Source organism: Cnephaeus nilssonii (assembly GCF_951640355.1).
Source record: "Cnephaeus nilssonii genome assembly, chromosome: 11".
NCBI lineage: Eukaryota > Metazoa > Chordata > Mammalia > Chiroptera > Vespertilionidae > Cnephaeus > Cnephaeus nilssonii.
Window position 1 is genome coordinate 32591460 of NC_137082.1, and position 23476 is coordinate 32614935.

The 23476-nt window shown below is 43.1% G+C and overlaps 1 protein-coding gene across 1 annotated transcript in view; it reads left to right on the plus strand.

The window, feature by feature from the left end:
* CSNK2A1 (casein kinase 2 alpha 1) overlaps window positions 1-23476 on the plus strand; it is a 54761-nt gene that overhangs the window by 18598 nt on the left and 12687 nt on the right. Inside the window, exons 2-7 of the mRNA XM_079784143.1 lie at window positions 6387-6602; window positions 9886-9997; window positions 12266-12367; window positions 12878-12928; window positions 14171-14230; window positions 15729-15812. Of these exons, the coding sequence (XP_079640269.1) occupies window positions 6502-6602; window positions 9886-9997; window positions 12266-12367; window positions 12878-12928; window positions 14171-14230; window positions 15729-15812 (510 nt within the window). The 5' untranslated portion in view covers window positions 6387-6501. The remainder of the gene's footprint in view (window positions 1-6386; window positions 6603-9885; window positions 9998-12265; window positions 12368-12877; window positions 12929-14170; window positions 14231-15728; window positions 15813-23476) is intronic.

Here is a 23476-nt window from a genome sequence, read left to right on the forward strand (position 1 = left end):
CAGAGGCTTTTGAAAGGCCTTGTGCCAGAGCGGACAGACAGCCAGCTCCCCCGCTTTGGCTTTCGATCGCGGGGGAGCTGGCTGGCTGTCCGCTGGTGCACCAGGCCTTTAGAAAGCCTCCGGCGCAGCCATGGCGCAGACGCTGAGCAGACGCTGAGCTCGCGGCGCCACTGGCGCCATGAGCTCAGCGTCCTGCTGGCCCAATCAGCCACCCTGAGTCCTGAGTCCCGCCCCCTGCGCCTCCCGCTGGCCCAATCGTGGGCATAGCGGAGTGATGGTAATTTACATATTACCATTTTATTATGTAGGACTAGAGGCCCGTAGCATGGGTGGGGTCCGGCCGGCCCACCCCTATTGGGGGTTGATCAGGCCAGCTGGGGGGAGGGGCCATGGGCAGTTGGCTGACTGGCCCCGTCCCCAATTGGGATGGGGCAGGCCGTGGGCAGTTGGTTGGCCCTGCCCCCTGGTCGAACTTCTGGTTGAGGGGACAATTTGCATATTAGCCTTTTATTATATGGGATAGATAGGTCAAGTAGAGCCATGTAATTGGTTATAGGTGTGGTCTGACTTCAGTAGGGAAAATGTTGACAAGATAATTTTTCATAGTTGATTATAATTGGCTTCTGTTAGGTTAAACATTGAATAAACAGAAGTTAGCTATGTCTTCAGAATTAATCTGGTGGCTTTTTAGATAGAAATAGTGGTATGTTAGATTTTCTTGAGGTATATGGTACATGTGTTATGAACAGTAAGTAGGAGAATTGACCTTCAGAGTATCCAGGACTTAGGCACTTCTCCAAACTTCCAAATAACTATTTAAAAAATTGCTAAAATAAAGTTTCTCCAGTATTCTCTTAATTATTGCAGTGGGGGCAAATTTTAATTGTGGCCGGTTCTTTAGTAGAAGAAGCTATAATATTGGGAGGGAGAGAGAGCAAAGGGAGCAATTTCTCAAGAACCCTTGAGTTGGTCTTTTAGTACCCCCTATCTGTGCACCAGATGATCAGAAGTGTTTGAGGCACCCTGCCTTTCAGAGGCGACTGCATTTTCTTTTTCTTTTTTTAAAAAATATTTTTATGGATTTCAGAGAGGAAGGGAGAGGGAGAGAGATACAAACATCAGTGATGAGAGAGAATCATTGATTGGCTGCCTCCTGCCTGCCCCACACTGGGGATCAAGCCAGCAACCCAGAAATATGCCCTGACTAGGAATCAAACCATGACTTCCTGGCTCATAGGTTGATGCTCAACCACTGAGCCACACCAGCTGGGCGTCATTTTATTATTATTTTTTTGTAATAAATCAAGCCCAGCTGGCTACTGTAAAGTAACTAGGTAAATTAGACATGGATCTTGACTTCAGGGAGCTATGGGTGTAATAGAGAAATTAAGGTTTGAAGACTACTGTATAAAGGGTTTAGAACGTGATAAGTTTTATATAGGCATGAAAAGAATTGAACCTTGGGAGGTAAGCCAACTTGGATTTGCATCCCAACTGCATTTTTACGGGATAGTCTAGGTCATGCTACTGAGCTTACTTAACTGTAGGTTGGGGAAAGAAATGCCTGTCTCATGGAATTGCTGGTGAAGGTTAGATATTTAAAGCTGAGAAGCTTTTTCAGCTCCAGACTTGTAATATCTAAGTTCCAGTTCAGTATCCTTTTTAATGTCTCAAAACCATTTTCACCTTAAGTCCAAAACTTGACTTTGTGAGTTCGCTTCCAGAGTGTTTTCTATTTTCATGAAACATCAGTAGTCTGTCTAGCTAGAAACCTAAAACTCACCTCCCACTCCTTACCCCATTATCCAGTCCGCCCGGAAGTGTTTTGTTGTTGTTGTTTATTTTAGAGGTAGTCAGTGAGGGAAGGAGAGAAAGAGAAGCATCAATGTGAGAGAGAAACGTTGATCTGTTGCCTCCCATACATGCCCCAAACCCACAACCTGGGTATGTGGCCTGATTGGAAATCAAACCCAGGACCCATTGGTGCACTGGACGATGCTCCAACCAACTGAGCCATACCAGCCAGGGCCAGAGATACTGTTTTTACACCATAAATTTTTGTTCCTCGTTAGTCCACGTATCTCCATTGCTACCACCATTGGTCAAGCTTCCATTATCTCTCTCACATAGGTGACTGTTAGCAGCCTCCCTAAATCTGATCTCTGCCTGGCCTGTACCTGGACAGAACAAACTTTAAAAATGTACATGAATCACTTTTTGCCTAAAACTCTGATGAATTTCCATTATCCTTAGTCTGCAGATAAAGGCATATGTATCTCACCCTGTTCTGCCTTGCTCATTATATTTCCAAGGCCAAACATAGTACTTCTTCATAGTAAACTAGTAGCCCATCGCGCGCAGTAGGCCACCCGCCGCCTCCATGGGAGCTGGTGAGAAACAGCGCACCACCGGGAGCCGTGCTGCTTCCGTGGGAGGTGGGCCCACCGTCTCCTCTCCGGGCCTGCGCTCGGCCGCGGAGGCTGTGGGCCAGTCGCCCTGTCCCCCAGAGGCCCTCCGTCACCATGGCGATGAAGCAAGCATTCCACCAGGCCTGCTCTCAGCGGCAGCCCCCCCAGGATTGGGGGACTCCAGCGAGGCTGAGGGGACTGGACTGCCACCATCTTGTGGCTATGGGCGCCGCCATCTTTGTGACGGAATGACAGTTAATTTGCATATTACCCTTTTATTAGATAGGATAGGATGCTCATATATTTAAGGGATGAACAAAGGAAGGGATGTATGAAAGGATCAAAGTTATAATTGAGAAATTTATGCTATCCTTGTATTTCCTTCATGTTAGGCTGCATGTGAATATACATACACTTCTACCGCGATATGAGCAAAATACTATTTGAATAAAATAATGTTTATCTTTGATGACTTTTCTTCCCAGTCTTTTCACATCCCCACTCTATCTCCATCTCATTACCTTCCTTCTTCGCACCATTTTATTTATCTAAAGTTGCTAATTCAAGAACCCTGTTATCTTCTCCCCATATATTTAATGAAGGCCAACCATTGAAATTCATGTGAGTGACTCTTATAAGCAAATTATTTGGTATGCATGACAGTAAAGTGAAGTTTTTTTGGGGGTACTGTAAAACAGATAGTTGCCCTCCCGTTGGAGAGTCAGATCCACTAGTTCATAAATAGGTTCCAGCTAATAATGAGGTACAAAGCTGCAAGGGTCAGTCAAACAAGTACTTGAGAATCTCAAGAGTTTCATTAGTGGATAGTCTTGCTCTGCTCATCACAGAGAATGCCAAGGCTTTAAGAGAGCAGCAGAAGACTGGGTGGTTGTGATACATAGCGCTAGTAAATGGGAGTTGGGGAATATTTTTCATGTGAGTCGGGTGGTTTCTGAAAGGGAGAAATGAAGTCTCATTTTGTAATGTCACCTTCACCCATGAGTTGGCCCTGAGAAGCTGGGAATTAACCACAGCTTCTATAATTTTTGTAAAGAAATGAAAACTGTAGCCTTTTAATTTTATTTATTTTTATTTTTTTTAGAGAGGGAAACATTGATTCGTTGCCTCAGGTATGTGCCCCGATCAGGGATAGAACCTGCAACCTCTTGGTGTACGGGCTGGCGCTCCAAATTGATTAAGCCACCTGGCCAGGGTGAAAACTGTAGGTTTTTAAAGATAGGTTTCTTATTAGTTTTCACTGAGGAGCTATGGCATAGTAGTAATTTAATAATTATTTACATGTGATTGGTGTTCCTGAGCCCTTTCTGGGAGCTATCTCACTTGATCTTCTCTTCAGTCAGCAAGTGCAGTTAGGCAGGTTTTGTAAGTGATGAACCAACGCTGGAAGAAGCCCAGTAGCCAATTAGGGATTTGAAACCAGGACTCTATTGTTTCATCACCCTATTGCATCTAATCCCTGTTACTAAATTTGTGTTGATTTTACAAACTTCTTAAGCTGAGAGCAGAAGTTAAGGCTTTGCGATCCACAGATGCCTATAAAGGAATATGGAGACTGAAGAGAAAGATTGTTTTTATCAGAGAAGATGCTAAGAATTTAATAGTTTAGTATCATTTTGTTGAGTCATAAGTACCTGGGGACAGTATTTCTGTTGGTTTCAGCTATTGTCTATACTGTTTTAGCTGTTTGCAGGTGCGCACACATTTACACCTTTACCCATTTTCCTAGTGTCTCACTGTTGTCAATGCAGTCGTCTAGCCACACAAAAAAGCCAGCACTCCCACAGCACAAAGGACCTTGTTTCTTGGGAAGAACAAAAGTTACAATAAAAGTGTCTGCTTTCTGTTTTGTTTTTGCTAGTATGGAGGATGTGTGTGTTTTTTTCACTTAACCAATATTAGGTAAAGATAGATTACTATAATCTGGTTGTTTTATAAAACCAAAGAAATAAATACTTGGAAATAATTTTTAAAACTGTTTGGTTCACTTTTTAATAATTATTTGAACATTTTGTTGTTTTCTGGCCATTTAAATTTATCCTCATGGGGCTCCAGAATATCACTGGTTGTTTGTCACATTTTCCAGTACAGCATTAATCCCCATCCCAGTCTCTTGCTCATCCTCTGAAAGCTTTAAGCCATTAAACCATGTGCACAAGGAGACATCGTTTCTGGTTTACCTTCTTTGTGTATGCTCGCTAAGCTCCAGCTTAAATACAACATTGGAAAATCATAGTTATCATAAATGGGTCTCTTAGAGCTCTTAAGTAGGCACAGTTGTAAACAGTTGGCATTCATTAACTTACTGAATCCTCACCACAAACCTATGATGTAATTACAGTGATCCCTATTTTACAGTCTGGTTAAATGTCAGTTCCTCCAGCTCTATGTCCTTTGGCAAGTCACTTAAACTTTCTTTACTTGAATTTCCTCATCTGTAAAATGGGGATGATGATAACTTTCTCACCATTTGTGTGGTGAGGATTAAATGAAATCCACATAAAGCACATAGTGAATGCTTGCAGAGTTAGCTATTGTTATCCAATTAGTTTATGTAATTGATGGCAGAGAAATCACTGTCACAAGAATCTAAAGTTTGGTTTCTGGTCCTCGCTCTGCTATTAAGTAGTAGCTACGGGATTATAGGTCAGTTGTCCTCTTTCTAGGCCACAGTTTTCTTATACAGATTTTATTTTAACCTTTTATTTGAAAGTAACTTCAAATTTACAAAAAAGATAGTACAGATATGACACTGAAAGTATAGACAACAAGAGCATACCCAGTCTACCATCTAAATGAAGGTTTTGTCATTTGATCTTCATAGTATTGTTTTGGTTGTTTAAATACATTATTATTGATTTCAGAGGGGAAGGGAGAAGGGAGAGAGAGAGATAGAAACATCAATAATGAGAGAGAATCATTGATCGGTTGCTTCCTGCATGCCCCACATTGGGGATTGAGCCCGCAATCTGGGCATGTGTCCTTGACTGGAATCGAACCTGGGACCCTTCAGTCTACAGGCCGACGTTCTATCCACTGAGCCAAACTGGTTAGGGCTAAATGCATTTTTAATTAAATGCAGAGTAACAGGAATCAACATGCTACAGGAATCTCAGAAAAATCAGGGTAGACATCATAAAGGGGACTTAGTTTACCAGTTTGTATTTCTAAAATTTCACAGATTTTTCTCTCAAATTTTTCATTAGTTCATCCAATATATGTTAATGTTTTCTATCAGTTTTTATTAAGCTTGTACCTGTATTAAGTAAATAAAAGGAATATTATTTTATTTTTAAATTTAATGAAATAAAGTATATACTATATTTTCCAGCATATAAGACGACTTTTTAACCCAGGAAAATCTTCTATACGCCCAGTTGTCTTATACGCCAGAAAATATGGTATTTCAAATGGTGATCAAGGATGTACTGATTATTACATAAGGTTCACCAAATGATTTGGATTAATATAAAATGACATTGAACTTTGATGTGTGAGAACAGTCTATTTCCTTCCTTGTTTCATCAAATATTAGAGTCAGAGTGGTGGTTTATATTGGCTTTGTCACCACTCCAGAGCCTTTTAGCATCCCTACTTGAGCTGTAGAAAGCTGCTGAAAGAAAAGTACTATTCTTGCCAACATTTTCTATAGAATGTATAAATAGTAGTGATACTGATGGGTCTGTCCTCAATGCCATGTTTCCCTTCCAGGCTATCCAAACTTTAGCTGAGGAGGTAACAAACTACTTTGCAGAATAGGATTAGGGCTGATACAGGTGTTTGTTTGTTTGTTTTTTGTTCTGTGTTAAGGGAAACACTGTGACACAGTTGGGATATATTCATTGGTTTAACAGGTAAGAGAGCCAGAACTATATTTAAGGCCATTGTTGTAAGGTAATTTTTATTCCTGTATGCTTCTAAAAAGTAATTCCTTGGCCCTTGTGCATTTTGTTTTTGCAGTTTGAAGAAAACAATTCTGAAACAAAGTCTTAGCCCACCCCACAGCTGCCTCTGAACACAGTGACTGCCAGATCTCCAAACATCAAGTTCAGCTTTGTTCGCCAACCTGTCTGACATGTCGGGACCCGTGCCAAGCAGGGCCAGAGTTTACACAGACGTTAATACGCACAGACCCCGAGAGTACTGGGATTACGAGTCACATGTGGTGGAATGGGGGTAATTGTTTCCTTTTATTTCACTATATTCACCCAAAGGGCTGGCTCATGGATTTGTAGAGTAATTTATGTCACACAACCTCTCTGACTGAGATTTGTAAACCTCAAGATTGAAGTCGATTTGTGTTTTCTTCTGCAATGAAGAACCAAGGTATTGCTTTGACAAATTAACAATTTTGATGAGCTTATCATTGAAGAAACATTTCAGTCTTTTTCTTATTCTTTGATTTATATATTCTGTATACAAAGCTGATGAAGAGTTACCTATCAACTTGCCTCAGCTAAGGGCTTTATGGTTAGGTGAGAATTAAAACTTAAGAGATTTTGAAGACACTAAACTCTTACATAAAGTGTTTTTGAGGTCAGAGAATGTTGTCCCATGATGATTCTGAAGAATGAAACAGTTCTCCAGAAAGGTGTCCTCTTTCTAATGAGAAGCAAAATTAAGCCCTTAAACACTTGCCCTTATAAGACTAGACATGTTTAACATGGAATTCAGCCCAAATTCCATCTTGAACAGTTGCACTCTGCCGGAACAGCAGTATTTGCTCTCCTAATTCTCTGTGCAATCTCATTGGGATGTTTGCATTTCTTGTCCCAACATGGTATGTATTTAATTCATCAGGTCATACTTTTGTGATAAAAAGCTTTTTGACATTCAAATGCAAAAGAAAACTATTTGAAAACTCATAAAGCTACAGCTTCCATATGCTATATTTTATATCTACCCACATGTGATGTCCATAGCCTGTAAGTAGATAAATATAGCCTCCAAAAATTGTGAGTGTATTTAATCTTAACAGTTAAGTCATTGCCTCTGCACAAGGAGACATAGTGTGCTTTAAAGATATACTGTCAAGAACCAGTGGTACAATACCAGTAAATGTTATCATCTATAATAATAAAAGAGTAATATGCTAATTAGACCAGACGTCCTTCCTGACAAAGCCGGGACTGGAGGGAAGCCAACCTGGGTCCCGGGTGCCTGCCTGCGGCTGGAGGAGGGAAGCCTGGGTCCCGGGTGCCAGAGGGAAGCCAGTGCCAGCAGCCGGGGGAAGGAAGGCCTACTCTTCCATGAATTTTCATGCATCAGGCCTCTAGTTATTGATAATCTAACAATTCTCCTTATATCAGGCTTTGGGTTCTTGGGATGCCTCTCCATTTTACAGAAATTCAACTACTCTGTTCACATTTAGTGCTCTGCATTTAGTTCTGCTAAAATAGCACTATTGAGTTTTTGGCATGGTCCTATTCGCATGCTTGCTTTTATTTCCTGTTAAGGGCCAAGTGCACGAATTCGTGCACCTTGAAAGGAACTGTGACCCGCGAGACTGCAGTGGGCCCAGGGGCGGGTCTGGGTCCATCCTCCGCACCCCTACCCAGCCCCTCCCATAGTGGCCCCAGGTCCCCTGTCTGCCTGCACCCCTGCTCCCGCCAGCCCCACTTGCACGCACTGATGGCGCAGAGCACTGACGGCGCAGAGCGATTGGGGCTGGTGCCAGCAGCGGTTGCGAGTGGGGTTGATGCCATCAGCAGGTGCAAGCAGCTGCCCTGATCGCCTGTCAGGAGCAGGGGTAGGTGGAGAAGCCCTCAGGGGCAATCAGGGCCGGCAGCCACCGCTCACACCAGCTGACTGTTGAGTGATCGGGGCCAGTGCCGGGCCCCGGCAGCGGGTGCGAGCATCAGCTCCAGTGCCAGCAGCAGGTGCAAGCGCTGGGAGCAAAGAATTTTTAGTAACCACCAGAGGCTTGCCCCAATGACAGTGACTGGCGCCCCACCTTGGTCTGGCACCCCTGCTCACCTGCTCCACCATCCCACCACAGCTAAGGCCCACCATGTTCCATGCTCTGCCACCTGCTGCCCACGCCCACCATGTTCTGCGCATGCCCCCCTGGTGGTCAGCATACATCATAGTGACCAGTTGGTTGTTCCGCCATTTGGTTGATTTGCATATTAGCCTTTTATTATATAGGCTACCTTCCCACAGGAGGGGATCTCAACCAGAACTAAGAGCACCCTTTCCCTAGACCTGCCATGATTATTATGTTGTTCATTGTCCTTACTACCTTTTGCCTTTTCTGTTCATTCACTTCTTTTTAGTTGCTTGAGGAAAATTAATGGCTGATTTGTTACATGTTAGATTCTTACTGTCTCCAGCAGGAATAAATAGAATTTAGATGTTACTCAAAGGACTATGTCATTCTTTAGTGTAAAGTGTTCTAAATTATAAGCAGGGGCAGAGAGAAAATGTTAGTGTATTTGTTGTTTTTAACTCTGATGTTGTTTAGTGATCATGAAATAAATATGGGTAAAATAGAGGAAGGGACCCCCTAACTATGGTTCATGATCTATAATACAGTTTGCAAAACTCCATTATATGGACTATCCTCGGGGCTTGCCTAGGAGAAAAAGTGAGAGGTCAAGCCTATATATTTGAAAGCCACTTACCTACAAAGAAGCCCATTCAGCCCTAACCGGTTTGGCTCAGTGGATAGAGCGTCGGCTTACGGACTGAAGGGTCCCAGGTTCGATTCCGGTCAAGGGCATGTACCTTGGTTGCGGGCACATCCCCAGTAGGAGGTGTGCAGGAGGCAGCTGATCGATGTTTCTCTCTCATCGATGTTTCTGGCTCTCTATCCCTCTCCCCTCCTCTCTGTAAAAAGGCAATAAAATATATTTTAAAAACAACAACAACAAAAACACAAAGAAGCCCATTCAAAATAGGCTGCTCCCAAAATGTGGCTGAATTGAAATATTCTTATAATGTGTATTTACTTCCTGGTAAGTGCCAACAGTGGGCCAGGCACTAGGAGACAGGAATATATAAAAATTATTCTCCAAGGGAAAGCTCTTTGTTGTTGTAGGTCAAGCATGTATAATGAATCCTAATACAAGCTATCTATGTGTCATATGCCAATATAAATGTAAACCATTTCGGATTTAAAAGAATAATTGAAAGGATTTGGAATGCGCCCATTTTTAATTGGCCCAATTAAAATAAAGAAACTGATTTGGGAATTATTTGAAATTAGAGGCCTGATGCACGAAATTCATGCAAAGGGCTTGGCCCTCACAGCAGCCCCGGCTGCCTCCTTATGAGCCCCCACTCCCCCAAACTGGCCGTTCCCGAAGGTCGTTCCACCATCCGGCCTAATTAGCATATTAACTCTTTATTATATAGGACACCTCATATTTCTTTTACTGGTAATAAATTTTATAAGTTGAATTAGTGCTTGGTAAGTTGAACTTTTAAAATCATTGTGATTTTGACTCTTTGTTTACAGAAATCAAGATGACTACCAACTGGTTCGAAAATTAGGCCGGGGTAAATATAGTGAAGTATTTGAAGCCATCAACATCACAAATAATGAAAAAGTTGTTGTTAAAATTCTCAAGGTGAGTAAAAAAAGAGAGAGATTGTAATTTCAGAGGTTTTTGGAAGTTAGAATTTGTTTTTAACCCTTTGCACTCGCTTGCTTTTTTCTCTATTCCTTTATTCTAATGCTAACCGTGTCGAGTCACACTCAACATCCGAGTGCAAAAGGTTAAGTAATAGTGATGCCGAAAGGGCGTTTGGAGTACTTTAACACCTTTATTTTATTTTGTCATCTGAAATCAATAGAGATTATCTTCATTTGACAGATCAGGAAACTAAAGCAAGAGAAGTGATTGGCTCCAGTCATACAGCTATATTGTGGCAGAGCAAGGGAGTAAAGGTTCAGTCCTCTCTCTAAGCCTAATACTGATTTGATTTCCTCTGTTTTTAATTCTATTTCATGCTTTTGTTTTCAATAAATTGTTATCTCTACGGTGTAAGGATGAGGAGTCACAAATGCAGGCCTTTAGAGGTCAGGCAGATGACATGCAGCTAGTCTGATGTAAATGCCCATGATTAGAGGAGGTGAGTGATGGGTGCTGTAGTAGTGCAAGACCAGCATTGCTTGATACTCCTTTGCAGAAAGAAACTATAAAGATTTATATATGTATATGAATTCTCCTGGTTTTTAAATGTTGGTTCAGTTTTTTTAAAAAAAAACACACTGTACAGATTCAGATTGAGCATATGTATGTGGATCCTGGAAATCTGTGTATTAAAAAAATCCAGGTTATGGATCATTAAAGTTTAATAGCCACTGATCTTGTTAATGAAGAGATTATATATGCTTAAAATAACTTCTGAGAATTGTATGCAGCATGTCAGTAGTGTGAGGTGACTGACCCTGGGAAAGAGCTGCAGGTCAAGTACAGCAGGCACAGGTCACATGTGGCTATTGAGCATTTTAAGTATGGCTGGTCCAAACTGAAATATGCTATAAGGATAAAATATACTAGATTTCAAAGGCTTAGTAAAATAAATATATCTCTACTGTCCATTAGTAATTTTTATATTGATTTACATGTTAAAATAAGATTTTGAATATATTTTGTTAAATAAAAAATTTTATTAAAATTAATTTTGTCTGTTTATTTTTTTTAATGTTTTTATTGCTTTTTAGAGAGAGAGGAAGGGAGAGGGATAGAAACATTGATGAGAGAGAAGCATCATCAATCCTGCACGCATCTCCCCCCCCACACACACACACACACATACACAGGGGATTGAGCCCGCAACCTGGACATGTGCTCTGACCTGCATTCGAACCTGCGGCTTCTTGGTTCCTGGGTCAGTGCTCAACCGCTGAGCTACATCGGCCGGGCTGTTTATCTTTTTTTAACATGGGTCCTCGAACATTGAGAATATATATGTGGCTTGCATTATATTTCTTTTGGACCAGCACTGTTTTAGACTATTTAGGAGGAAGGCTTTGTGGAGATGGTACAGTTGGACCAAAGCCCTCCTCAGAAAAATGAAAAAGATTCTGTCCCAGAGCAGATGTGGAAATGATGAGTGAGGACAAAAGAATATGGAAGTATGTTAAGGGACTCTGCAGAGTGATCTTTTTAGAATAGAGAGATGAGTTCATTTATAGGAATACTGGTAATAAGGCTAGCTAAATACTGTGTCCCAGTAATATTCTGAGATCTCATATATTTCACTTGATTCTTATAACAATCTTATGAGATAAGTACTCTTGTTGATCATTTTTCCCAAATGAAGGCTTAGAGAGGTCATGTAACTTACCCATAGGCATACAGCCAGCAGGTCATGAAAGTAAGATTCACATTAGGGATTTTTTACTCCAAGGCCCACATTTAACCCACAAGTTTATGCTGCGCAAAGATGGTTTGGCTGTCCTTGATGTTGGTCTTGTTCACCTAACCTCTGTTGGGTGTTTATTTATAGACTTAGAGGAAGGAATAGAAAAAGTCTGTGTTTCATTCTAATTGGTAAAAAGATTTTTCAAGATTACCATTTATAGTATTAGTATTACCATTTATAATCCTAGTTTGTATAGTTATAAAGAGTTAACATTTTAAGACTGATGATTGGAATTAAATGCTAATTCTGCAGAGGTCTAATATTTGGAATGGAAACCTTTTTCTTTCAACATTTGCTAAGTAACCTACAGAGTGCCTGGCATAGGGCTAGGAGAAGGGGATTCAGAGATGAATCTGACACATTTCCTTCTTTCAAGGAGCTCATAAATATGTATGTATTACATTACCTGTTGAAATATCCTGAAATACTTTATTTCACTGATGTGCGTACTTTTACTCTTACAGCCAGTAAAGAAGAAGAAAATTAAGCGTGAAATAAAGATTTTGGAGAATTTGCGAGGCGGTCCCAACATCATCACACTGGCAGACATTGTAAAAGACCCTGTGGTAAGTGTAGTATGTGCTGGCAAGGCCCACCAGGGCTGAGGTGGTGTTTGACTCAGAGCACAGCTGGCCTCTCTCTGTTGCCCCCTCTACTGTTAAGTCCTGCTTTAAAAGTGCTTAATCAGTTATAGCATTTAACTAGTTTGGGTCTTTCTTTCAAAGAGACCTCCACCCACAGACTATTTCTTATTCTTCTAGGATAAGAGACTGATAGCACTGGAAACTGAAATGTGTTAATCCATTTTGCAAACTCAGGTCCGATGCCGATGGGCGATGGGCGCATTGTCGGGCTGCCTAGAGCCTGGTGAGACTTCAGCTCCATGTCTTCTGTTTGAAATCCATCCCAAAAATGACCTAAGTGTGGTGATCAGAGTGGGAGGGCTTGTAGCAATAGAGGGATTCCTACTACTGAGGCGAGGACTGCCAAATTCACCACGTAGCATCCGCAAACATTGTGCTCATTAAAGCTGCCAGGGCTTTTGCTAATGTGTGTTTTCTTTTTCTTTTCCCTAGTCACGAACTCCCGCCTTGGTTTTTGAACATGTAAACAACACAGACTTCAAGGTATAATATATAACCAATCATTTCAAGCTGTTGGGTTTTCAGACCACATAGAAAGCCATTTAGGGATATTAATATTAGAAGAACTCCCTTCCAACTTGCTTAAAAGAGCTTTTTATCTTCTCAGTGTTAAATTATAAGATAGAAATACTGCTGTACAAACTGCCACTTTCCACATTTTGGTAGTTTGCATTTTTATTTGTTGTGTGCTCTCTTTAATAACCAAATACATTTACTTCTCACCACCTTTACCATTCACTTAACAGTTTCCCCTGATGTCAAATGTAATGAAAGCAATAACACATGTTAAGTCAAGATCTGTCCGTGGGCATTTTACTTTAAAATGGCAGTGTTCAAGGAGGATTGTATTGTGTATGGAAAGCAAAGTCGTCTTATACCTTAGGATTCCTCTGGGTTAGGGTGGTGTAAATTCTGCTACAACACATACCTCTACAACTGATCTCTGACTTTCTGCCCATCCAGCAGCCTACTTCAAACAATTCTCAATTCTAGTACAAAAGAAAAATATGGACACTCTCGGGTTTCAAGTTGTAAGGGTATTTGACTTGCCTTTGAACCAATTCAGTATGAAGAATTTTAGGTATCAATAAATGGATGAATTCTTTTGCTGAAATAAGAAAAAAAGGAACTTTTAGAATCAGAGCAATAACTTAAAAGAAAACGTCAGATGACATCACTAACCATTTAATGACATGCATGTGTTGTTTTTAAAGACCATAACTCTTTGGAAGCTGTAAAGGATACATAACAGTTGTTCAAAGTTTATTTCAAATTGGGAGAGGAATCTGTTAAATTGGCTTGACAGATTTGGCAGTGAGCCATCTGCACACTCACTGGTGATCTGTAGATGAGGTAGTTTCCTACTAAGGAGGCTGTGTATTTGCCAAAATGCCTTTTATGAGAAAGTCTGGAGGTAAATGAAAAGCAAACTTGATTGCAAATGTATATCAATGCATATTACTTAGATAAACTGGTATATTCCCAACAGTGGATTTTAGCTTCAGAAATACAAGTTAAGTAATTCTTGACTTTTGCATATATAAAGACTCAACGTATCTCTTTAAAGGGAATGTTATGTTGAAGAATTAGAGACTGGTGTAGATATAGATCTTGGAATGATGGCAAATGAGCCAAGTCTTGGTTTGAATTACTACAAATAAGAATGAGAAATTGCCTTCCATCAGCAGTATTTCATGGCTCAAATGTTGCATTTGTCTTTAACAGCAATTATACCAGACGTTAACAGACTATGATATTCGGTTTTACATGTATGAGATTCTGAAGGTAAGGGAACTTTGAATACTAAATACCTTTAGATTGATCTTACCTTTGTTAAATAACTCAAATGACTATAGAAAAGCTAGTGAATTAACTTTTTAAAATATGTTGAAAGAAGGGGCCTTTTCATGTAAGTTTTTAATAAGTTAATAGCATCAGAACTCTTCTGCTAATGTAAGGGTATGGAATAGAGTCTAGTAGGAATATAATTTAGAATGGTTTGGAAAGGGTATTTAGAAGAGAGCTGGGGCCCCATAAATGTTTGTAATCTCCATCTTGATCCTACAAAAGTTAACAGTTAAATTGTTCAAACTTGTAAATATATCCAGATGTGTTGGCTTCTGGTATACTTTTTTTTTGCTTCTGGTATACTTTATTTCACTTAAAATTGAACAAGTAAAACAAAAAACTTCCTCAGCTGTCAAAGGGTCATTGTCCTAAAATTATATAAATCACTGCTTAGAGATTGCTGATTTAGAGTGGACTTTGACTTCTAAAGTGAGATCACCAAATTATCTTCCTCCTAGTAGTCACAAGATCAACTTTATATATGAGAAAATTGCTAAGAGTTGGCTAAAGTTTATTAAATGAGGGTTGATGTAAAGCCTGTATTCGAACCTTAGAAGTACCTTGAAGAGACTATGCCAGTAGAGATATTTGATCTTCCCATTGGCTCATGCAGTCTTATAGCAAGCAGGACTTCATAAAGTTAAGGATATGCTTGCCTAGTCCTAGAAACCATAGGAACTCAAGTTGCCCTTTAAAAAGGACAAGAATTTGGCCAATGACATCAGCTGATCTAAAAGCCAGGATTAGCAAATCCCAAAGGTTGTACCACTCAGTTCACCTTAGTTTGAGTTTGGACATGGTTTTCAAATTGGATTTGATGTCATAAATCAGGAGTTGGCAAGCATCTTTCCAGGAATAAACAGTAAAAATTTTGGCTTTGTGGTCCATAGGATCTTTCTCAAGCTACTTGGCTATGTTGTAGTATGAAAGCGGCTACAGATAACATGCAAATATGTGTGGCTGTGTTCCAATAAAATAAACATTCACAAAAACAGGCATCAGGCAATATATGGACCATGGACCTTTACTGTAAACACTTAGCTGCTAAAGAATTATTGTTCTTTGAAGAACACTTTGTAGTACAGACCAGTTTTCTTCTTTTGAGAGGCCTATGCTTATGAAAATAATCCAGGCTTTATATAAGGGAGAGAAATTGGAAGTGATGCAATTGGTGTCACTTTGGGTCTTTTTGAACAGAAAGGATGTCGTAACAACTGTGTAAGAACAGAACTTGAAGTTCAGAGGCCATGAGTTTGACTTTAGGATCTTGAGCAAGTGTGCAAAATAGCTGTCGGAGTGATTGTCCTAACCCTGACTCCCAGGGATGTTGTGAGACTAGAAAGAAAACTATAGAGGAAAAAGTAAAAAAGCTTTAACTAGAAAATCACTCTTATGCAAGCTAACCTTTTTTTTTTTTTTCCTGTTTCTCTTACAGGCCCTGGATTATTGTCATAGCATGGGAATTATGCACAGAGATGTGAAGCCCCATAATGTCATGATTGATCATGAGCACAGAAAGGTAATGTGATAGACTAATAAATCTTTTCCTGCCTGATAGAGTGAACAGCCCATCTTCAACACTTTATCCCTAGCATCTGTTACAGTTCCTGGTATCTATTAGGCACTTGACACATATTTGATGAATGAATAAATTAATCAGAATGTTTAAACCATTATTCAAATTCCTAATGATATTATCAAGAAGGACGCCCTGGCCAACATGGTCCAGTGGATAGAGCGTCAGCCCCTGCACTGACGGGTCACAGGTTCAATTCCTCGTCAAGGGCACGTTATCTGGGTTGCAGGTTCCATTCCTGACCCCAGTCTGGGAGCATGCGGGAGGCAACCAATTTATGTGTCTCACATTGATGTTTCTCTCCCTCTCCTGTCTCTCTCCCACTGCCTCCCTCCCCCTTCCACTCTCTAAAAAAAAAAATCAATGAAAAAAATATCCTCAGGTGAGGATTAACAACAACAAAAAGAATACTGCCAAGAAGGAAACATTAGAATAGTGGGCAAATCAGTTTTGGGCATGGAACCTGGCTTCTGGTTTTATTTATTGAATAACTAATACCTGGGAAACTCCTTTCTTGTTTGCCTCCTCTCTCTTACCTGTACAACAGGTATAATAATATTGGCTATCCATGCCACTAGGTTATTGTGAGAATTAAGTGTGTACAGTTGTGAAATGGATGAAATATTTAGCAAATACAAGTGCTATTAATGAGAGTTCTACTGAACACATACTTTATAATATTTCAGTTTTGTAAGATAACCAAGCGTACCTTTTATAGGTAGTGATGACTGTTGTAGACTTTGGAGATGTAGAGGATTTATTCAACTAAAATTTTATTTTAGACACACACTATGCATGGTATTGTTCTAGAAGCAGGGGATATATGCTTGAAGCAGATAGTAAAAAATTCTTGTCCGTAAGGAGCTTGCATTTGGGGGGTATGCTGGTAGGCCAGAAAGTTAAAAGTGATGTGGAAGAGAAATAAGTCAGGAATAGGGAAGAGTGGGGGATGTTGCGGTTTTAAACAAGGGGTAAAGGGAAGATGACATATTTAGAGAACACTTGAGGGCATCAGCCTGATGCAACCTTAGGAAGAAATATGTCTCAGATAGAGGATGCAAAGTTCTGAGGCAAAAATGTGCCTGGCTTGTTGGAACAGTGGCAAGGATATACAGTAGGGACAGGGATGTAAACAAACAGCGCCAGCCAGAGTGGGTCAGTTGGTTGAGCATCATCCTGTTCACTGAAGGTCACCAGTTCAATTCTAGGTCAGGGCACATGCCCAGTTTGTGTTTCCAGTCCCCAATGTTTCTCTCTCACATCGATATTTCTCTCTTTCCCTTCCATTCTCTCTAAAATCAATTTTTTAAAAAGACATATCACAAAAAAGCTAAACAAACATGCTTACCAAACAATCCAGCTGTGGCTTTTATTCCAGAGAAACCAAACCTTAGGTCTGCACAAAAACCTGTATATGAATGCAGCTTTATTCCTAATAGTTAAAAATTGGGCCCTAGATGGTTTTGCTCAATGGATAGAGCATCGGCCTGTAGCCCAAAGGGTCCCGTGTTCAAGTCCAGTCAAGGGCACGTACCTTGGTTGCAGGCTCCTCCCGGGCCCTGGTCAGGGCACATGCAGGAGTCAACCAATTGATGTGTTTCTCTCACATCGATGTTTCTCTCTGTCTTACCCTCTTTATTTAATTTAAAAAGACGTTTTTGTGTTGTTGTTTTTTTAAGAAAATTGGGGGGCCAAATGTCCTTCAGTGAGAGAATGGTTAATCAAACAGGTATATCTATACCATGTAGTGTTATTACTGAATAGTATTACTCGGGAATAAAAAGGAATGAACTATCCTACATAATAAAAGGGTAATATGTAAATTACCATCACTCCGCTATGCCCATTATTGGGCCAGCAGGAGGCGCAGGGGGCGGGACTCGGGGTGGCCAGGGTGGCCGATTGGGCCAGCAGGACGCTGAGCTCGCGTCGCCAGTGGTGGTGCGAGATCAGCGTCTGCGCCATGGCTGTGCTACGGCACAGAAGGGGCGTCTGGGGCAGCAAGCACACGTCCTGCTGCGGACCATCAAAAGCGGGGAGCAAAAGCAGGGGAGCTGGCTGTCTGTCCGCTCCGGCACCAGCGGACCCCCTGTCATCAAAAGCTGGGAGCAGGCTGCTAGCAGTCTCCGCGGAGCGTGCTAGGCTTTGCGGGGCAGTGGATATGGCCTGGATTGTAGGTTAGGCCTATGGGACCCTACATGTGCATGATTTAATCATGCACTGGGCCTCTAGTTACTGATAATGCAACAACTTGGTTGGATCTCATGCTGAGTGAAAAAAAAAAGTTGTGCTGATTTTTCCATTTATAATACACTAGGAGCCTGGTGCACAAAATTCGTGCACTGGGGATTGGAGGTCCCTCAGCCCAACCTGCCACCTCTCACATACTGGGAGCCCTCAGGGGATGTCCTACTGACGGCTTAGGCCCGCGTCCCACAGGGAGCGTACCTAAGCCACAGTCTGGCCTCCCTTTGTGGGAGGCAACCGGGCTGGTCAGGGCAAGGCACCAGAACCATCACCCCACTGCTGCAGCCACTGTCAGTCACCGCAGCTACCAAGGTGTTTTCATCAACACGGACTCCAGTCCCTTCACCAAGAAAAAAAGACAACTTTCTTTAGGCATTTTCAAGATGTGTCTTTCATAGGATATGCATTTCTTTCTTTATTTTTTATCCTCACCTGAGGGTATGTTTCCAATGACTTTTAGAGAATGTGGAAGAGAAAGGGAAAGACAGAGAGAAACACTTTGATTGGTTGCCTCCTGCATGAGCCCTGATATGGGCCCCGGCCAGGGAGGAGTCTGAAACCTAGGTACATGCCTTTGATCAGAATCAAACCCAGACCCTGCTGTCTGCAGGCTGAGGCATTATCCACTGAGTCAAACCGGCTAGGGCAGGATATGACATTTCTTAGCCTTCCAGCAGCGGACCTTCATTTTTTTCTCCAGAAGTGTGGTGGAAAAACCCTAGATCACCTTTTTGGATTCTTATTACCCAAGTTACTAAGAATATTACCAGTGGCATACAGGAAGCTTAGCCAATGTGCAGTCAGAAAAGGTGTTTCCTCTATAATTCACACCAATGGAGGGCTGGGCCCTGCCCAGGCCTAAAGCCTCTGGCCAAAGCTTTAGGCCTGGGCAGGCCTCTCCAGCTCCCTCTGATCACCGGCTCAGCCCCTGCCCAGGCCTGCCCAGACCGAAAGCCTCTTGGGCAGGAGCGGACCCCCAGCTCCTTACAATCAATCGCAGGGGGTCCGCTCCTGCCCGGGCCGAAAGCAGACCCCCAGCTCCCTGCCCAGGTGATCAATCGCAGGGGGTCCACTGGTGTACCAGGCCGAAGAAACCCCAGCTCCCTGCAATCGATGGCAGGGGGTCCGCTGGTGCACCAGGCCAAAAACCGCGGGCCGGCGGCTTTTGGCCTGGAGCCGGAGAGGACACCCAGCTCCCAGCTTTCCATGTCAGGGGAGCTGGTGTTCGCTCGTGCACCCGGCCAAAAGCCTCTGGTGCCTCTCAACGGCCGGATAGGCCCGCCCACCGCACCTCTCAACGGCCGGATAGGCCACCCTGATTCCCACCCCGCAGCCTCCCGCCGGCCCAATCGTGGGTGTAGCGGAGTGATGGTTATTTGCATATTACTCTTTTATTAGGTAGGATTCTCGAAGTCATAGAGCTAGAGAATAGAGGTTGCCAGGGGTTAGAAGTGGAAAAATAATAGCAAAAGGGACATCTGTGATGATGGAATAGTTCTGTATCTTATGGTAGGAGTTATCTGAATCTACACATGATAAAATTACGTAGAACTACACACACACACACACACACACACACACACCAGCATGTAAAACTGGTGAATAATAAGGTATGTCTGTGGATTGTGCCAATGTCAATTTCCTGGTTTTGATCTTGTACCATTTGGAAATGTAAAGTTGGGTGAAGGGTACACAGAATTCCCAACTTACTAGCCTATCTAATAAAAGGGTAATATGCAAATTAACCGTCACTCCATCACAAAGCTGGAGGCACCCATAGCCACAAGATGGCAGCACCCAGTCCTCTAAGCCCCGCTGGAGTCCCCCAGTCCCAGTGGGACGGCCACTGAGACCGGGCAGCGTGAGCAGCCCGGCGGAATGCTTGTGTCATCGCCTCGGTGACGAGGCAAGCGTTCCACGCCCGGCCACGGATGGGCCTCTGGGCCGTGGAGAGCCTCTAGACAGCGGGCGCGGAGCATCCAGGCCCTGCAGAGAGCTACTAGCGCATGGATTTCTGCACAGGGCTGCTAGTAAATTTATAATAATTTTAAAAATATAAAGCATTTAGCCCTAACCAGTTTGGCTCAGTGGATAGAGCATCGGCCTGAGGACTCAGGGGTCCCAGGTTCAATTCCGGTCAAGGGGCATGTACCTTGGTTGTGGGCACATCCCCAGTAGGGGGTGTGCAGGAGGCAGCTGATTGATGTTTCTCTCTCATCGATGTTTCTAACTCTCCCTCTCCCTTCCTCTCTGTAAAAAAATCAATAAATATATTTTTTAAAAACATATATATATAAAGCATTTATAAGGGATCATTCTGGTTGCTGTGTAGGAATACAGGGTAAGGGTGAAAACAGCTTGACAAGTTAGGAGAAAGGGCTATTGCAGTAAATCTCACAAGAGATGGTGGTAGCATGAACCAGGGTAGTAGCAGTGGAGGTGAGGATGATGGTCAGAATATGAGCCAACAAGATTTGTTGACAGATTAGATAGATATGGAGTGTAAGGGAAACAAGAGTCCAGGGTGGAGTGTTTTTGGCCTGAACGATAGGGTTAATGGAATTACCTTTAACTGACAAGGTGGAGGCTGTGGGAGAAGGAATAATTAGAGGTTTAGTTCTGAGATGTTTGTTAGGTAATCAAAGAGGCAGAGATGGCTGGTAGAAGACATGGGCTAGAACAGCGGTCGCAAACCTTTCGGACCTCACAGACCACCAGTGGTCCGCGGACCACCGGTTGGCGACCACTGGGCTAGAGAGTATAAGTGAGAAACACTGATATGCTGTATGTGAAGCCGGGGGGCCAGAAATACTCATCTGGGAATACTTGTTGCTAAAAAAAGGAAACTCAGGGATAGCTCTGAAGCACTTTTTTTAAGGGGTTGGAGAAAAAAGACTAAAAAAGTTATACTTTTTTTCCTTTTGTTATAATTCCCTTTGTTCATCAAAACAATGAAGACACTATACCTAGTTAACAGTGACAGACTAGTCACACCCTAGTACCCACAATTCAAATCATGCTTATGTTTTACACAATGGGCAAATAAGGTTGCCTCTTGACTGTACTAGTACTTTTTCCACTTTCGGGATACATTTTGGTAAGGGCCATTTTGTGCGGCTTTTCTTTTCATTCACTCAACAAATACTTTTTGTTTTTCTTGTGTGTACTAGGCATTATGTTGAATTTGAAAGGTGAATAAAACAGTCCCTACCTTCAAGGAGTTTACAGTCCATTTTCAAAAAAAAAAAAGATAGGAAACAAATATACAATAAAGAATTGTGGGTTCACCCTGGCTGAGTAGTTAGAGCATCAACTTCATTGTTTGTGGTTCAGGGAGGGTCTAAAGGCAATGGTTGGTCCTACTTGATAATTAGAAAAGACTTCAGTGAGGGCCTAACTTAACTATCTCAAAAGATGAGATGTTCACCAATAGGAAAAGTCTAGACATTCTATTCAGCTGAGCAGTATAAGAAATTTGCAGCCGAAACCGGTTTGGCTCAGTGGATAGAGCGTCGGCCTGCAGACTGAAAGGTCCCAGGTTCGATTCCGGTCAAGGGCATGTACATTGGTTGCGGGCACATCCCCAGTAGGGGGTGTGCAGGAGGCAGCTGGTCGATGTTTCTCATCGATGTTTCTAGCTCTCTATCCCTCTCCCTTCCTCTCTGTAAAAAATCAATAAAATATATTTAAAAAAAAGAAAGAAAAAAGAAATTTGCAGAAGCACAAAATGAAATTGTCTTTCAGCAGGTTTCCCTAGAGCACAAGAATTAAGTCATGAGAACTTGCTATGTCAAGCTAAACAGGGTTTTCCAAAAAGTTTGATTTTCATCTTAAATACAGGGGTTGGCAAAACTAGGTTTACAGTTGTTGGTACCTGAAACACAGTTTATTCCTGTATTCATTTTTGTATTATATTTTTCCATATGAAAATTGTAAATCTACTTTTGCCCCCCCCTGTATAATAGGTAGTCACTGAAGGGGTTTTAATTTAAAGTGACATGGCTGGTATCCTCCTATATAATAAAAGGCTAGTATGCAAATCGACCAAACGGCATAACGACCCGTTGCTATGATGCACACTGACCCCCAGGGGGCAGACACTCAACGCAGAAGCTGCCCCCTGGTGGTCAGTGCACTCCCACAGGGGGAGTGCGACTCAGCCAGAAGCTGGACTCATGGCTGGCGAGCGCAGCAGCAGTGACGGGATCCTCTCGCGTCTCCACGGCAGCGCTAAGGATGTCCCACTGATGTCATTCAGACATCCCCCGAGGGCTCCCAGACCACAAGAGGGTGCAGGCCGGGCTGAGGGACGACCCTGCCCCCCCCCACGTACACGAATTTTGTGCACAGGGCCTCTAGTCCTATCTAATAATAGAGTAGTATGCAAATCATCACTCCGCTACACTCACAAAGCCACACCCACCAGCCACGCCCAGCCATGCCCACCATCCAATCAGTGTGAGTATGCAATTAAACTGAAAACATGGCGGCAGCCCCGCCCCCCAGCATCTCCCGGTCTCTGGGAGTCGGAGAAGTCAGGCGCCAGCGCCTGAGGCTGGCTGCAGCCACGGAGACCAAGAAGCTGCCTGCCCCGTGATCTCAGGCCTCAGCCAGCTGGAGAAGTGGTTCACCCCATGTCCTGGGGGAGACAAGAAACCAGGTGCCAGTGCCTGAGGCTGGCTGCAGCCCGGGAGATGAAGAAGCTGCCTGCCCTGTGATCCCAGGCTGCAGCCAGCATCAGAAACCTCAGGTCTGCCTGCCCCACCTCCTGGGGGAGACTGAGAAACCGGGCCTCAGTGCCTGAGGCTGGCTGCAACCTGGAAGATGAAGAAGCCGCCTGCCTGGTGATCCCAGCTGGAGAAGCCACCCTCCCCACATCCTGGGGGAGACAAGAAACTGGGTGCCAGCACCTGAGGGTGGATTCGATCTGGGAGACAAAGAAGCCACCTGCCCCGGGATCCCAAGCCGAAGTCAGCTGGAGAAGCCGCCCACCCCATGTCCACCCGCCCCACGTCCTGGGGGAGATGGAGAAACCAGGCCCCAGTACCTGAGGCTGGCTGCAGCCGGGAGATGGAGAAGCCGCCCACCCTGCGGTCCTGGGCACCAGTACCTGCAGCTGGCTGTGGCCTGGGAGACAGAGAAGCCGCCCACCCTGCGGTCTTGGGCACCAGTACCGTTGTGGCCTGGGAGACAGAGAAGCCGCCCACCCTGCAGTCCTGGGCACCAGCACCTGCGGCTGGCTGCAGCCCGGGAGATGGAGAAGCCGCCCACCCTGCGGTCCTGGGCATCAGTAACTGCAGCTGGCTGTGGCCTGGGAGACAGAGAAGCCGCCCACCCTGCGGTCCTGGGCATCAGTAACT